The sequence below is a fragment of the Urtica dioica genome, chromosome 4 (assembly GCF_054948205.1).
Source record: "Urtica dioica subsp. dioica isolate 48M chromosome 4, U.dioica_male_clone48M_v1_H2, whole genome shotgun sequence".
In the NCBI taxonomy this organism is placed as follows: domain Eukaryota; kingdom Viridiplantae; phylum Streptophyta; class Magnoliopsida; order Rosales; family Urticaceae; genus Urtica; species Urtica dioica.
Window position 1 is genome coordinate 6270797 of NC_142759.1, and position 15079 is coordinate 6285875.

The following is a 15079-nucleotide window of genomic DNA, read 5'->3' on the forward strand; positions in this document are numbered from 1 at the left end:
AAGGTGCATAAGTCCCTCCTTCCTTCTATAGCCAATTATGTTGATGCAAAAATTGACCAACACCCCCAATATGAAATCGATCGATATTCTTAATTAAATTTAAAAAAAAAAGTGAAAAATGCATTTATAAGGTTTGATCGATGTCCAAAATTACAAACTAAAAAAAAAAAAAAAAAATCAATGCAAATTAAAGCACGAACAAAAATAAAAAAATATAAAAGAGAAAAAACCATTTAGGAGACTTAAAACATCACGGAAATTGACCGAAATGAAATTCCGAAGTCTGGACAAAAATTTGAGTTTTGCTTCTTTGATGGTCCCATATCTCTTTCTCCTTTATTCTTATAGTCTCTCTGTACCAAACACAGAGCAACTAATTAGGATAAAAATTAAATAGTACACCACGAATCGATCAAGTTGATTCTCTCATACTCATACGCATACGTACATAGTTCCATTATCATTCACCGACACTGACTTCAACTTTGATACTGCTCAGCCCAACCACTGCGCGCGCATCATTATCATTAGGGTTTTGCGATATCCGATTCGTTTCGTAAAAGTTGTTGATAACTGTTGGACCGGTGCAACATCCACCGCTGCTAGATCTCTTGACGACCCACCAAACCACCCCTGCGACTGTGCCGATACTGCTCACGATCACGCTTACAATCAACGCCAATCCGTCGTTGTTCTTCTGCTCCTTTGGACTTTCTTTCTCAAATCCTGAATTAGCTGTCGAGTTTACAGTACTACAAGAGAAAGCATCGCACATTATATTATTCATTTGTTATAATAAAGCAAATGATTACCATATAAACAATATAAACAATTACGTGTGCGTGACAAAGTCAGAAGCGCAGAATTGAATGCGGTAGCTGGCGGAGAAGCAGGTAAATGTTGGGGAAACCACAGCCACGTCAGCACTGTCGTATTCAAATCCAGCCTTGCAGCCCACGGTGTCTCCACCGTCGTCGACCACCCGAAACTCCTCCGGGCACGCCTTCAGATCGAGCCCTACGTGGCCGGTGTCGGCGCACCGGGGCCCGCTTCCACCGGCGGGAGCCACGACCACGGCGAGGTTGAACCCGGCCGCCGCGCTGACGAAAAACTCGTAGCCTCCGATCGCGCCGGCCACCGCACGGAAGCGGGCGAAGGTGGCGGCAGATGGCGGGATTAGGGTTCCGGCGGGGCAGGCGATGGTGTGGGAGCTGCAATCTCCGGTGAGGCACAGAAAGGCGGGGTCCGCGGAGCAGTGTGTGCGGGCCCACACGTAGCCCGACCAGCCTGGGGGGACGGGGACGGGGACGGATTCTTGTGGGGAGAGGACAAAGCCTGTGGTAGAGGCGGGGAGCTCCGGCGAGCCTGGAGATGATACCATCGCCACCTGAATCGGATCGACGCAGGAGTTCTCCGCCTGGATCATCGCCGGTGTCACAGCTGGTCCTCCTACAATGTATTTATCAATTAGGGGGGGGCGAATATAATATATGGTTAAATAGCCACATTTACACTTTGATATTGCTAAATAACCAATGTTTCGTAAATTTTAGGTAAATAAACACTTTCATATATTTATAGACGTAAATCTTAAGTAAATAGTCACTTCAATTAATTAAGTCACATCATTTATGTAGATATTTACTTAAAATTTACGAAACATTGACTATATAGCAATTCAAAACATTTTAATAAATTATTTACCTAATTTTTTGTATATTATATAATATAATATTTACAAATTTATAAATATGCATTAAATCATCAAAATTTATAGATTTTCTATATTCCTAACTTTTTATAATTTTAAGTGATTAACTATTATGGTGATGTGACAAACGTTTTTAGCATTCTATTTATATTATTGAAATCTAATGATTAATTTACAATTATTAAACAATCATTTAAAAAAAAAATTTCTCTTTACTTTGTTAATAGAATTTAAAAGTTATTTACTTAAAATTACCAAAGAGCTCATATATTTATATATCCATCTATGTTTTTTTTATATCCTTCTATTTGTTTCACTTGTTTCGAGTCTAAAATATTTATATACCTCGTATTCAAATATAATTACATAAATTAAATTTGAAATAATATTTTTCTCATTATATATATATATATATATATATATATATATATATATATATATAAATTCATTTTAAACGCTTATCATCTACCAATTTCAATTATTGCCCCATATTTTTATGCTCTTTAGTTCGTCTCTCTTTTTTCTTGCCCTTCCTCTGTCGACCATGGCTTTACTAATGGTTATAATGAGAGTGTAAACTTGCAAGTCTATATCGAATGTAATTGTTCGTCTCCGCGTTGTATATGCAATGATCTAGAATATTTGGAGACGATTTCATTCCACTCCAGCAGCATCTATATCCTGGCTGTGGATATATAACATTTTTCTTTTGCATATTGTAATGAAGCGCGGTTATAAATTTTCACCTTATTCTTTAATGATTTTTTTTGCTGTTGGTTTTTTTATATTTTTTTTTTATTTTTATGATTTTCCAATCTGATATGGTTGAACGACTCTTATGATTTTATGTGTACCAAGGATTGGCTTGGAATGTGGAAGGCATGATTTCCCATCGTATATAGTTGGTCACTAGTTATCCGCTTAATAGACTAATCACGATTGACTACATTATATACTTGTGATGGTGTCCTAACAAAAAAAATTAACCCCGCGGGAAAATCTTTGATCATTAGTTTTTTTTCATCGGAAGTACGAGGCAAAAGAAAAATTGAATTGAAATTAAGAGAAAAAAATTAAAATTTTATGTTAACAAGAGAGAGAATGAAGAGAGAAAATGAGAAAATAGACACAAATGTGATCCTCACTTACATAAATTTGGATGGATTTCATTTTTCATGAAAAATTGAATCAGCTAATTAATTATTCATTTTTCTCTCTTACTTTTCCTTTCATTTTTCCTCCATCTAAACAGCACAAAAAAGTAGGAAGGACCTGGAGGATGTCTCCAAAAACAGAATGGCCTTAATTATCATTTTGTTTCAGTTATTTTTTAGTGGATCTCGAGTAACTTAAATTACAGTGGCCATGAATTTTATGTAAATGGATCTTGCAATCTCAAGTGGTTATATGAAAATTTGAAGGTACTTTTTCCTCTTTGTCACATTTTTTAAGGGTCGGGGAGGTTTAAATAAGGCTTCTTTTTTCTTTTTAAAAAAATGATCTCTCGTATTTTTTTATTTTCAAACAGACCCTTGGAGTCGACGACAACGACGATGATTATGGAGACGATTATTACGACAATATGTTGTTGTGGAGAACTATGATGACAATGATTTTTAAAATACATTTGGAGTATGACAGCAACTATGAAGTGCGTGAGAAACCTATTGGCGAGCACGTAACACTTATATGACTTGTTGATTAATTAAATCTATGGTCTTTATGTCAAGCAATTTTTTTAATTTGTTGGACTCTTTAGTTCATTTAAATATTCATTTTTTATTAATTAAATATTCATTTATCAATGTTACATTATTGCTGTTAATATATTTTTCTATATAAAAGAGACATTAATTTGATTCTTTACATTAACTCCTAATTTATTATACCCTCAAATAATATTTTTTTTTATAAAGTTAACTCATTTATTTTATATACTAACATAACTATTAGTTTATATTCAAAAACTTACTAAATGGTCTGCAATGGTGTTTGTAGTTCTACCAACGTCATTTTTCTTTGCCATCACTCTCTTGATCAACAGTTACCGAATGTCTAACTTATTTATTTTTCGTCTGAAACTGTAGCTTACGAGGGTTGATTCGAATGTACAGCTTGAATGGCTACTTTGAATAACCAATTTAAAATGATGCGAAATGGTCAACTTTCAATGCTCCAAACAGACTAAAACTGTTTGACAGTCGTTATTATGTAGCAAATTTTGAGACATTGACTTTTTTGTTCTTAAAAAAAAAGAGCATATATATGAAAGACTATTTTGCTATAAGGCTATTCTACTATTTACTAAATATAATTTTAAGCATTTAGTATTAAGATATCCCATATACTTTTTCGAACATCAAGATCAACAAAATTAGCAAATAAAATAAATAACATGTAAAGGGTTATTTAAATTATAAATAAATATTTAAAAACGCATATGAGGATTATACAAGGAGTAAAAATATACTACAACACAACACATGGAGTACAAAAAATATTTTAGGATCAAACAGAATTTATAAATACAACATGTAATCACAACACTAGATAGGGAGTGCAATTTTTTTTTTCCACGAGTACTATTAATAACATATAAGATGAAATAATTTAAAATAGTCCAATCACTATCTTCAATTAAATTATGGCGCGGTCGACTATAAAAAAAAAAAGTAAAAGTAAAAAATCTCAACTCTATGTAAATTAAATTGACCATCATAGTAGGTTAAAATAACCCCGTCAAAAATTAGTCTCGGGTAAATGTCCTTTTTATGGGCTTCATTTTGGCAGTTGAATTTTTTTTAAAGCAAATTAAATTAACCAAATTTGAACAAATTTTTTTGAAGTGTTTGATAATTAAGCTAAAAATCTAATACGAGGGTCCAAAAATAAACTACAGCCCCTCCCAACGTGCAATTCCAATAAACACGCACCTGTAGTGACGTGGCTGATGGATTGTAGAGTACATAAAAGCAACACACTCGCGGCCGGCACTGAAATAGACATCCGGAAAAATCAACCTGCAAAATAAATTGGAAAAAAAAATCAGCTACATATACAACTGTATATTGTGCCTTTTTAAGTTGTATCGTAAATGGGTTTAGTTGATCTTCACGTCGCTTCCTTGATCACCCCTTTATATGTATCATGTATGTATGAGAAAGAAGAAGAAAAAAGGTCAATATCCATACTCTTATTCAGGTTTATTGTTAAATGGACAAGAAAGAAGAGAAAGAATCAATGTAAAAATAATGAAGATAAGAACTCACAGATGGCGCTAGAGAATGAAAGTAAGCCCAAGATCTTAGAGGCTTTTCTTGTTCTTTTTCTTTCTCAAAAATCTGTTGGAAGTTATATAGAGGAGGGAACGTGGTGCCCATATTTATATTAGCCTCGATTAGTGACACTCATGGTCCCCCCCATTAATAAAAAAATTAATTCGGGTTAATAAAACGTTAATGGTTAACATTGTGGATTATTTCAATATGAAGAGGTCAGTCGTGCTATGATCCGTTCGATGTCAGCTATTGATAGGTCTGGTCTGTTGCGAATCGTTAGATGTCTAAGGAAATTATACGCGGCCTTTTAGATTCCACAATTCGGTCGACGCCAAAAGAAGCTTCCAAAAAAGCTTGGTTATGAAATAATTGTCGTCGCACGTGTTGCTTAGTCCCACGTATGTAGGTAACGTTCGCACGTGTTGGCTATGAAATAATTGTCGTCGATTATAAAATTTCACATTATTTTGTCAAAACAAGTTTGAGTCAAACAAGAATTGCAGCATAATATTATTTACAATAATATTGTTTTAGGCAAATAAGTTTTTAAACTGATTATCAAAAGTAGTATAACGTAAGCAAGAAATGTTTTAAGCTGTAAGTTGTAAGAATATAAGTATAGAAACTCGTTGAAAAAAAAAGTGTTGTCAAACTTACAAGACAACCATATGAATTAGTCATTTTTTATATCCGATTCCTAAGTTTGGGATTTAACTCAGTGATAAGTCCATGTTCTAATAAAGACTTTTGGTTGAAGAGGAACCTGAAAAAATGAAATCCTAAAAAATGAGTAGGTCTGAAAAGGTTCAAAATACAAACAAAAAATTTATGTCTCTTGAAACGAGATCCTAAAAATATTGACGAAAAAAAACTGTAGTAACAATTGTATCAACACATGAAAAGGTTTTGTATTTAGTAGAATATATTGAATTTGTTGTTGTGATATGTGATTATTGAAGGTATATTTGTACTAACAAATATAAAAAGTCATATTTTTGAATTAATTTTGACATATTAAATTTTGATCAAGATCATAATTTAAGAATAATCCATTTTTAAAATATTGTAGTTTACATGAGCCTTAGGCCTATTATGTTTAGGCTTCTTGACGGATAACTTTGTCAATTATAATAAATAAAAATAAAAAGGGAAGTGGACATGATACTTGAGAGTCATTTTCATTTTTTCTCTAAATTATTTTAATAATAACTTCCACATTTATGAGTAAAACAAGGAGAGTGAAAACAATTGTTCTTATTATAAGTTATAACCTTTAGCTCATTAAATATTAGATTTTTCTCTACCAACCGTACGTAATTAAATTCTCTGTCTGTCTGTCTGTCTCTCTCTCTCTCTCTCTATATATATATATATATATATTATATATATATATATATATATATATATATATATGAATCCTCTATTTTTAATATTATTATTATCGTAAACTTGACAGTGTTCAAAATAAGATTGAAATTGATATATAAATGATCTCTTTTTTCTTTTATAGTAGATATTAAACTGAAAACATAGTTTCGTTTAAAAATATTAAAAAGCCCTCTCAATCAAACAATTCAGTGGCGGATACCAGACAAAGGTAATAGTTGCGAGTCTCTCTTATTCTACCACGTGGTTTAAGATTAAAAAACAAACACTAAATATTTTACTCCTTTTTTTTTTACTTCTAGTTCCTTTATTAACATTAATTTTCTGTATATAGTAAATTAAAATATAGTCCCTCTTATTTCATTTTAAATATACTTTTATAATCAAGAAGAAGAGTTTTTTTTAATAAAGAAATTATTTTTATTATTTGGTATAGGGTGAATTCACCCAAGATAAAGAAAAGTTGTACTAATCGCACTTGAAGCAGTCCACGCGTTCTTAAATGATATCTTAGTCTTCTTAGCTTAATATAAAAAAAAAAGGTAAATTAGGTCGGGGTCAACAACTTATATTGTTAAACAAAGACTTTAGAATTGGTATATATGTTAAGTTATCTGTGATGTTCATGGAGATCAAGGAAAGGTATCACTTAAGGTTTTGCAGCTCCAAAGCCAAGTTTTTTCTAAGGTTTTATGTATCATCTATCCTGTATTATCTATAAGTAGATATATTAAATTGAATCCTAGTTCTCACAAACTTCTGTTCAGTGCTGCTGATCTAATTCGTCTAATTTATTTATTATTAAAAAAATGTTGTAAAGAAAACAATTATATGTATATAGCAATTATTAAATTTATGTCTACTGCTTTGGTCCTTCATGATCCTTTCATGTAATGTAAGGCATGTGTCTAAGGAAATAAGACAAGCAATAATAATAGGCCAATTTTTGTTTCTTTCTTTCTTTTAAACCGAAATTAAGGAATTTATTATGATCACTACTGAATTATTTTGTTTTCATTTATGCAGTTTTATATTGACCTAAGTTTGTATGGAATACTCTTAGGTTAGTCACAAGAGATCATCGATGATGGTAACAGAGGAGATCTATTTTCAGGAAAGGTGATCATAGAATATATATATATATATATATATATATATATATATATATATATATATATAGCTTAACTATTTTAGTGTGTTTATCAATTAATTTATATATTTGTTTAGTGTACAAAGTCATGATCAGTATTTTCAGTTTCTCTATTTTGATTTAATATTTTTATTTTTTTATGAGATTTAATTCATATATGTTCATATGATATGTTATAGTATATATATAGCGTCGATCACCCTAGATTTGAATTCCGGTAGTTTAACAGATATACGATCTATAGCGGCTGTAAACTTCCACTTCTATTTTTTTTGGGTTAATAGTATATTGATAATTATAATAATAATATATGTAGGTCTAACTACAGAAAAAAGATTTAAACCATTCATGAATAAATACTTCATCTTTTTGTATCGAGTATTTTATATATGTTTATATATAGTTTAACTAGTGATTAAACAACTCCTATGATATTATAACCAGCAATCAATTGATATTTTGGTCAGTAAGAGTAACACCATAACAATTTTAACTATATATTTATACGATTATTTTTTTTTTACTTTCAACTACAAAACGAATTTTTTACTTTCAACTACAAAACGAATTACTATGTTTGGTTACACCTTCCTCTCTCCTTTAAAAAAAATGTATTTTTCCAATAACCTGTCTCCTTCATTTTGGAATAGGGTATAGAATTCGAAGTTATTGAAATGTCGTGTAAGAGTTTTAAAACCAGTAGTTGTGTTATTTAGTCATGTGAATGACGGCACAAAATGTTCGGAAGAATTTCAAGATGGTACATAATTAGTTTTATTTGATTGGTATCGAAGAAAGCATTGAACCACAACGAGAAGAAAAGTTCGATGAAACTCCGAAAATAAAAAGTAAATTTACATAAGTATTTTTTACACCAAACATAAACTGAAATACAATAATAAGATATATAGCTCACGGTCTTCCCTACGTCTTATCTGAATTTCAAAACTCATCTGCTACGATTTTAACACCGGTAATGCTAAGCTCAACCTTTGCGTGGACATTATTATTAGAGTTTTGCATTGTTGAATTTCGCCCAAATAAGCAGTTGAGAAAGTTGAAAGTTATGGGACCATTACAACATCCACCATCGGAGCTATCGATGCAGAAATTCATGATGAACCACCATAGCAAGCCTCCAACACAGCCGATACTGCTTACGATGCCTATTACAGGCAACTCCAAGCCATTCTTGCTCTTCGAATCCTCTCGATTGTTTTGCTTGTCTACACTGTGAGATCTACACACACACACAAAAATCATCATTTAATTAGGGAATAAAGAAAAAATATAAGTGAGCAATGACCAGATTATTTCCTAAGTTGGTGTATGAAGAAATATCGATAAGCCCCCTGAAGAAGAGATATATTGGTTTCATATATATAATATTTAAGAACCAAACCCTTTCAACCTCATTATTGGAAATATCTATTGAGCTTCGATGATGTTAATCTTGAGTTGTGCAACTTAAATATCCATCGACAACATTGCGATGACTTTTCGACGATTATGCCGTAGATCGTCGATTATATTGTAAGGGTATTTAGTATATATTAGAAATTTCATGCTTGTATACGTTACTGTTAGCCCTAGGGTTTTTTTCTTTTTCTTTTATGTGCACTGTGAGCGCTGATGTTTTTGGTAGAACGCATGAGAGATTGCAAACACAACTGAATCTTCTTGATTTAGGTTATCAGCGAAATCCGTGTTTAATTTTAATTGTTTTCTGATTTGAGGCTCAAACCCTAATAACGGAAGGACAAACAATACGTACGTGTGTTTGGTAAAGCCGCGAGGGCAGAATTTGATGTGGCAGTTTGCATTGAAGCAAGCAAGCGTGGGCGAAACAAGAGCCTCATCATAATCACCATAACCACCATTATCAAGATCATGATAAGTTTTGCAGCCCGCGATCTCTCCGTTTCATCAGTCTATGACCCGAAGACCCTCCGGGCAGGCTTTCAGATCGGACTTGACATGGCCCCGCTGGAAGGAGCCACCAGAACCGCGAGATTGATCCCTCGTCACCTCGCTCACCTAGAACTCGAACTCATCTTCTTCTTCTTCTTCTGCGACGGCTCTGAATTGGGTTACGGTGGTGGCGGTTGGGGGCGGTCCGGGGGTGCCACGTGGGCAAGCGATGTCGCCAGTGAGGCACACGAGGCCGAACCAGTTCGAGGGGACGAATATGACTCCGGAGTCCCCCGATGCCGTGGATGCCATTAAGTAAATATCCATATTTACGGTTTAACATTGCTAAATAGATAACGTTTCGTAAATCTTAAGTAAATAGCCACGTTTATGTATTTACACTGTAAATTAACGTAAATGGTAAACTATGAATGTCACGTCATCGTTATAGTTATTTACCTAAGATTTATGAAACGTTGACTACATAGCAATTTCAAACATTTTAGTTGGCTAATTACCTAATTTTTTGTTAAAAAAGCGTATGATCTTTTGTGTATGAAACTTATTCAATCGAAAAGTTATGGAAAAGCGTCTCAAATAATTTAACATTAGTTCTGTGGAATTGGAAAAATATTGGAGAAAGCAAAAATTTTAAGAAAAATTAAAATAGAATGAAATTAAAATTTAATACTGTATTTCAAAGTTAATATCAAGTTCTGCTTTCCCTCTTCTTCGTTCCAAACTCAATGGGACTAGTGTAGATGAATTGAGTTTGAGGGGAGCTATTAAGTCATCTAAATGACGTGTCACTTTCCTTACTTTCCATTGGCTTTTCTTTCTCTTGCTAAGTGCTCAGCGTAGCACTAGATCATTTACTGTTTCATTGGTTAACTACAAATACTCTTTAATAATCGTTGTCAAGGTTGAGTCAACCAATTCATCTCCTTCAATCAATCTCTCTCTCGGATCTTGATAGACCACATGTATAGTCTTCATATACCAGGTGATAATTTAATCGATTACACCTTTTAGAACTATTTCTCTCAAAATGTCTTCTGTTCAAAATATATGGCAAAGGCTGAGTAAAATATAATAATATCCATAACCGAAAAGGTAGCCAAAATTTTATAATCGCACTTTAATCTGCAACCCGCGTGCTTTATCATATTTTTTTTAGTCTTCTTATCTTAACATAAAACCGGTCAGTATAACTTAGAAATGAAAGATTAGGTAGGGGTCAACAAATTTATATAGTTAAACAAAGACTTGAGACTTGAGATTAGGTTGTGTTGATGAAGATGAGTCTTGTTAGTTACAATTTCATATTATGTTTACTTCGTTAAACCAAGTTTTCTAAAATGAAGTGAAAATTTGAGTTCATATTAACGATCTAACTATACTTATTGCATAATTCTCCCTACAAGCTTCTGGCTAAGAGGTAGCGTCCAATCCATGTAATTTGGCTACTTTGTTGGGTTAATTAGTCACGAGCTTTTGGTTTCGATATTTTTTTGAGCAGAAAAGAAAATAGGATATTTATCACTACTGAATTATTTTTCGTTTTGTTTTGGCAGGTTATTTGTTAATCGAGTTTGGTCGGAGTACTCCTAAGGTCAATCATAGAAGAGATCATCAATGATGGTAACAGAGGAGGAGATCTATGTTCAGGAAGGTGATAATATGTATAAACTATAATTTATACAATAATAGTATATCTACTATCTCTACTCCTACCAACTATCCTACATCATTTTTGTCTTATGATAACTCGCTTCTCTAAAAATAAATTATTCTTTGTGTGCAATTTCTATTATGCCTTAGTTGGAGCCTTCGAAAATAATATTCGCAAAAATTAATCTGAATTAAAGTCTGTGTAATAAGTATTATCGTTTCAATTCAACGTATCTGACTATTTAGTTCGTAGCTTCTTTCAGTAAATCTTACAAATAAGAGGTATTTTAAAGAATCATATATCTATATTCGTGACGAAATTTTCAAAATTATTTACAGGGCCGGCCCAAGAAGGAGCACATGTGCAATGGCCCAAGGCCTTTCCTTTTCAGCAATATTTTTATTGGGGACATTCCAGAATTATCCTTTATAAAGATGGTAATTTCTTGAATAACTAAAATTTAAAATATTTCATTAATAAACTTTTTATATTTCAGATGATTTTTCCAATAGTTTAATCTACAACTAAGAAATAAACAATAAGAAAAGGTCAAATTTTAATTTATCTAATTATTACAGTTTTATTTCTTTGTTCACATTTTATTCGACTACTTATTTTTTTACTCTTTATAATATCATTTTTTTTTCATTAGTTGCTTGCATTCTTATTTCAAATAACAAAAAAAAAAGCATCTTAAAATAAAAAAATAAATTATTTGTGAAATATTAGATATTTTGATATGTTCCGGGAATTACCACGTTCATATGATTTTTTCGTGAAATTTCTTCAACTGTATACCAATAACCAATTTATTTATATATCTCACTAAATCAAATAAATTTTTCGAATGTTTCTACGCTTAAATATTTTTTCTGTCTATCTACAAGGTTTAATCATTTAGCTACAAAACAAATAAGAATTTTTACTAGTTACGTTGTTTTATCTCTCCTTCAATTTGGGAATAAGTAAAATTCGAAGTTTTGAGTATTAAAATCGTGTAAAAACTGCGAAACAAAAATTATTTGGTTATTGGTTACGTGATGACGGCACAAAATGTTTGGAAGAATTTCAAATTGGAAAATAAAATTCAACAATAGGTTGGTATCAAAGAAAGCATATGATCTCTGTGTAAAGTATATTAATAAGAAGTACAAAAACGTGGTGACATCCGGCAAAATTATTCTATCACCTTAAAAAGGTAAAATAAAAATATAGTACATAGAAATTCTTTCAACACACAAAAATGGTATACGGTACAAAACGATGAGATATTAATAAGAAAACACATAATTTTGCTATTTTATTTTCTTCCTTATTTTCTCTCTTAACCAAACATGCTGATAAATTATTAAAGAAAACAACAGAGTATTTATATATAAGATCTCGATGGATATGGATAAAAGTTAACAATATCCTCCATGGAAGCCGGCTTCCAATTTAACACCCCTAAGCTCAACCTGTGTTCCGCCATTATTAGGGTTTTGCGATGTTGAACTTGGTCCATTGAAGGAGTTGAAACAGTTCACAGTTGTTGGACCGTTACAACATCCGTCGGAGCTACCAGTGCAGAATTTATTGATGATCCACCATAGCAAGACCCCAAATATTCCAAGGCCGCTTAAAATGCCTATCACAGTCAAAGTTAAACCATTCTTTCCCTTTGAATTTTGTTCGTTCTGAAACTCTAATTCATCTGGATTGTATGGCTTGTATCCCGCCACAGAAGGCGAGTGATCTACGCTGTGAGATCTAGAGAAAGCAACATTTAATCCATTATAATCTGATTTATATCTGGGTATAAAGACAGATGAAAATGGAAATGAGCTCGACCAGATTATTTTCATATCACATAGCTTGGTGTGAACAATGAATAAAGGAATTTTGGTTGTGAGTGACAAGTACAGGGTAAAATTTATATAAAAAAATTAGGTAAATAGCTAACTAAAACGTTTGAAATTGCTATATATATAATCAACGTTTCGTAAATCTTAGGTAAATAGCTATGAAGATGACGTGATCTAATAAATGAAAAATGTCTATTTGTCTAAGATTTACGTCCGTAAATATATGAAAATGATTATTTATTTAAGATTTACGAAAAATTGAATATTTAGCAATATCAAAGTGTAGATGTGGCTATTTATACAATGGATCTAATTTATATACATGTATACCCTGAAGAAGATATAATCTTGGAGATCCGGTCCCACCAATCCCTGATTCTATTTATCTATCTATCTATATATCCATATGATCAAGTACTTGCTCATTTCATGTACGTCCCTTCCTACTTTTGTGTATTTATAAGGAAATATCAATTGAGTTTTAATTAGCTAAATTAAAAAAAGCAGTCATTTGTATTTTGTTTTTCACTTCACTGCTGACCTAATCAGTCATGTAGATTTGTTTAATTGATCGTTGTTGAGCAAATCTTGCAGGCTGAGATGGACAAATCAGTTGAGAGTACTCAACTTCATCCATTCGTCTTTATTCTCTTTATTTTTTTTTTTAATATAACATCTTGTTCATCTAATTATGTAATTAAATTAATGGTGTATTTGTTTCTGCAGGCTAAAGAAGGTATCATCATATGCACCTGATCTTCAGTTATAATAGATCTAACTTACTCATCTCATACTCAATCAATTGAAACCCCAGCATACTTAATAAGGTATATATATATATATATATATATATATATATATATATATATATATATATGTATATATATATCTATATATATATGTATATATATATCTATATATATATATAGATATATATATATATATATATATATATCTGGTTGAGATTTAATGAGCAAGAGATCATAAGTAATGAAAGACGAACAATATACTTACGAGTGAGTTGGAAAGCCAGAGGAAGCGCAGAATCTGATGTCGTAGTTTGCTGCGAAACAAGCCAACGTAGGAGAAACAAAATCCTTATTACCATCATCATCATCATCAGAGCTCTCGCAACCCACGATTTGTCCATCTCCGTCAAGGACCCGAAGATCTTCCCGGCAGGCCATCAGATCCCACCCCGAGAACTCCGTCGGACTGCACCGCTTGCCGGTCCCACCGGACGGAGTCACCAGAAGCGCCACGTTGAACCCCGCCGCGGCCTCGCTGACAAAGAACTCGTACTCTTCTTCTTCTTCGGCGGAGGCGGTGAAGTGAGCGACGGTGGCGGCCCGGGGCGGGACGTAGGCTCCGGCCCGGCCGGGGCATGCGACGGCGCCGGAGCCGCAGTCGCCGGTGAGGCACTGAAAGGCGGCCGGGCCGATGGCGCAGTGGGTCCGGGCCCACACGAAGCCCGACCACTTCGACGGCACGAAGACTGCGCCGGAGTCCCCCGGGAAGAGGACGAAGCCGGTGGAGGCGGCTGGGAGCTCCGGCGAGTGCGGGGCCGACACCACCGCGATCCAAATCGGGCTGTGGCACGAGTTCTCTGCCCTTATCATCGTCTCGGACCGTGGCGTTGCCGTGGATAATGCTCCGACGATGGTGCCATGAATCGGAGATAGAAAACGATAATCTTCATTGTTGGATTATGATACTAATTTGGAATATAGGGAGTGGATTAAAACATAAAGTAATTGAGGGAGAGGCTTCCTTGTATTCTCAATGAAATAAAGAGGGAGAGGCTTGGTTTGAATAGAGAGGGAGGCTTGGTATAAATAGGAGAGAGAGAGAGAGGACTGAAGTGACGAGAGCCCACGTAAATGGTGGTTTGGTTGGTGTTGTATATGTCATATTATAATATTAATGATAGGGGATGGGCAAAGGCGGAGCCAGGTGGGGGCCAGGGTGGGCCAATGCCCCCCTCAATTTTTTAAAATTATTTTTTTAACCCAAAATTTTTATACTTTTTTATAATTTTACCCCTAAATTTTACTAATAATTATGTTTTTTACCCAAATTTGTAAGTTTTTTTTTCAATAATGCCCCTCCTCAAAAATATTTCTCAAA

The 15079-nt window shown here is 33.3% G+C and overlaps 2 protein-coding genes and 1 long non-coding RNA gene across 4 annotated transcripts; 1 reads left to right on the forward strand and 2 right to left on the reverse strand.

The window, feature by feature from the left end:
• Nucleotides 1-257: 257 nt before the first annotated feature.
• Nucleotides 258-1426, reverse strand: LOC149399744 (glucan endo-1,3-beta-glucosidase-like). The gene is made up of 3 exons (XM_089610343.1): nt 837-1426; nt 449-752; nt 258-353 (listed from the first exon to the last, which is right to left on the reverse strand). The coding sequence occupies exons 1-2, from the start codon at nt 1424-1426 to the stop codon at nt 461-463; spliced, it is 882 nt and encodes a 293-aa protein (XP_089466469.1). The 3' UTR covers nt 258-353; nt 449-460.
• Nucleotides 1427-11496: 10070 nt separating this feature from the next.
• On the forward strand, nt 11497-14037 carry LOC149399745 (uncharacterized). 2 transcript variants are annotated; one of them, XR_016296790.1, is made up of 3 exons: nt 11497-11545; nt 13679-13779; nt 13982-14037. It is a non-coding gene; the product is annotated as an uncharacterized LOC149399745 (long non-coding RNA). The 2 variants fall into 2 exon arrangements; XR_016296789.1 differs by having other exon boundaries at nt 13986-14032.
• LOC149399746 (thaumatin-like protein 1) lies at nt 12434-14727 on the reverse strand. Its single transcript, XM_089613598.1, has 2 exons — nt 13967-14727; nt 12434-12857 (listed from the first exon to the last, which is right to left on the reverse strand). Exons 1-2 carry the CDS (start codon nt 14569-14571, stop codon nt 12512-12514), a joined length of 951 nt encoding a protein of 316 aa, XP_089469724.1. The 5' UTR covers nt 14572-14727; the 3' UTR covers nt 12434-12511.
• Nucleotides 14728-15079: the final 352 nt, after the last annotated feature.

Bases quoted from the DNA above. Each gene is read 5' to 3' on its own strand.
- LOC149399746 (XM_089613598.1), bottom strand. From the start codon at position 14,571: ATGATAAGGGCAGAGAACTCGTGCCACAGCCCGATTTGGATCGCGGTG. The intron at 12,858-13,966 runs GTAAGTATATTG...TGCTTTCTCTAG, and splicing joins TCTGGCTTTCCAACTCACTC to ATCTCACAGCGTAGATCACT.
- LOC149399744 (XM_089610343.1), bottom strand. From the start codon at position 1,426: ATGATCCAGGCGGAGAACTCCTGCGTCGATCCGATTCAGGTGGCGATG. The intron at 753-836 runs GTAATTGTTTAT...TTTCTCTTGTAG, and splicing joins TCTGACTTTGTCACGCACAC to TACTGTAAACTCGACAGCTA.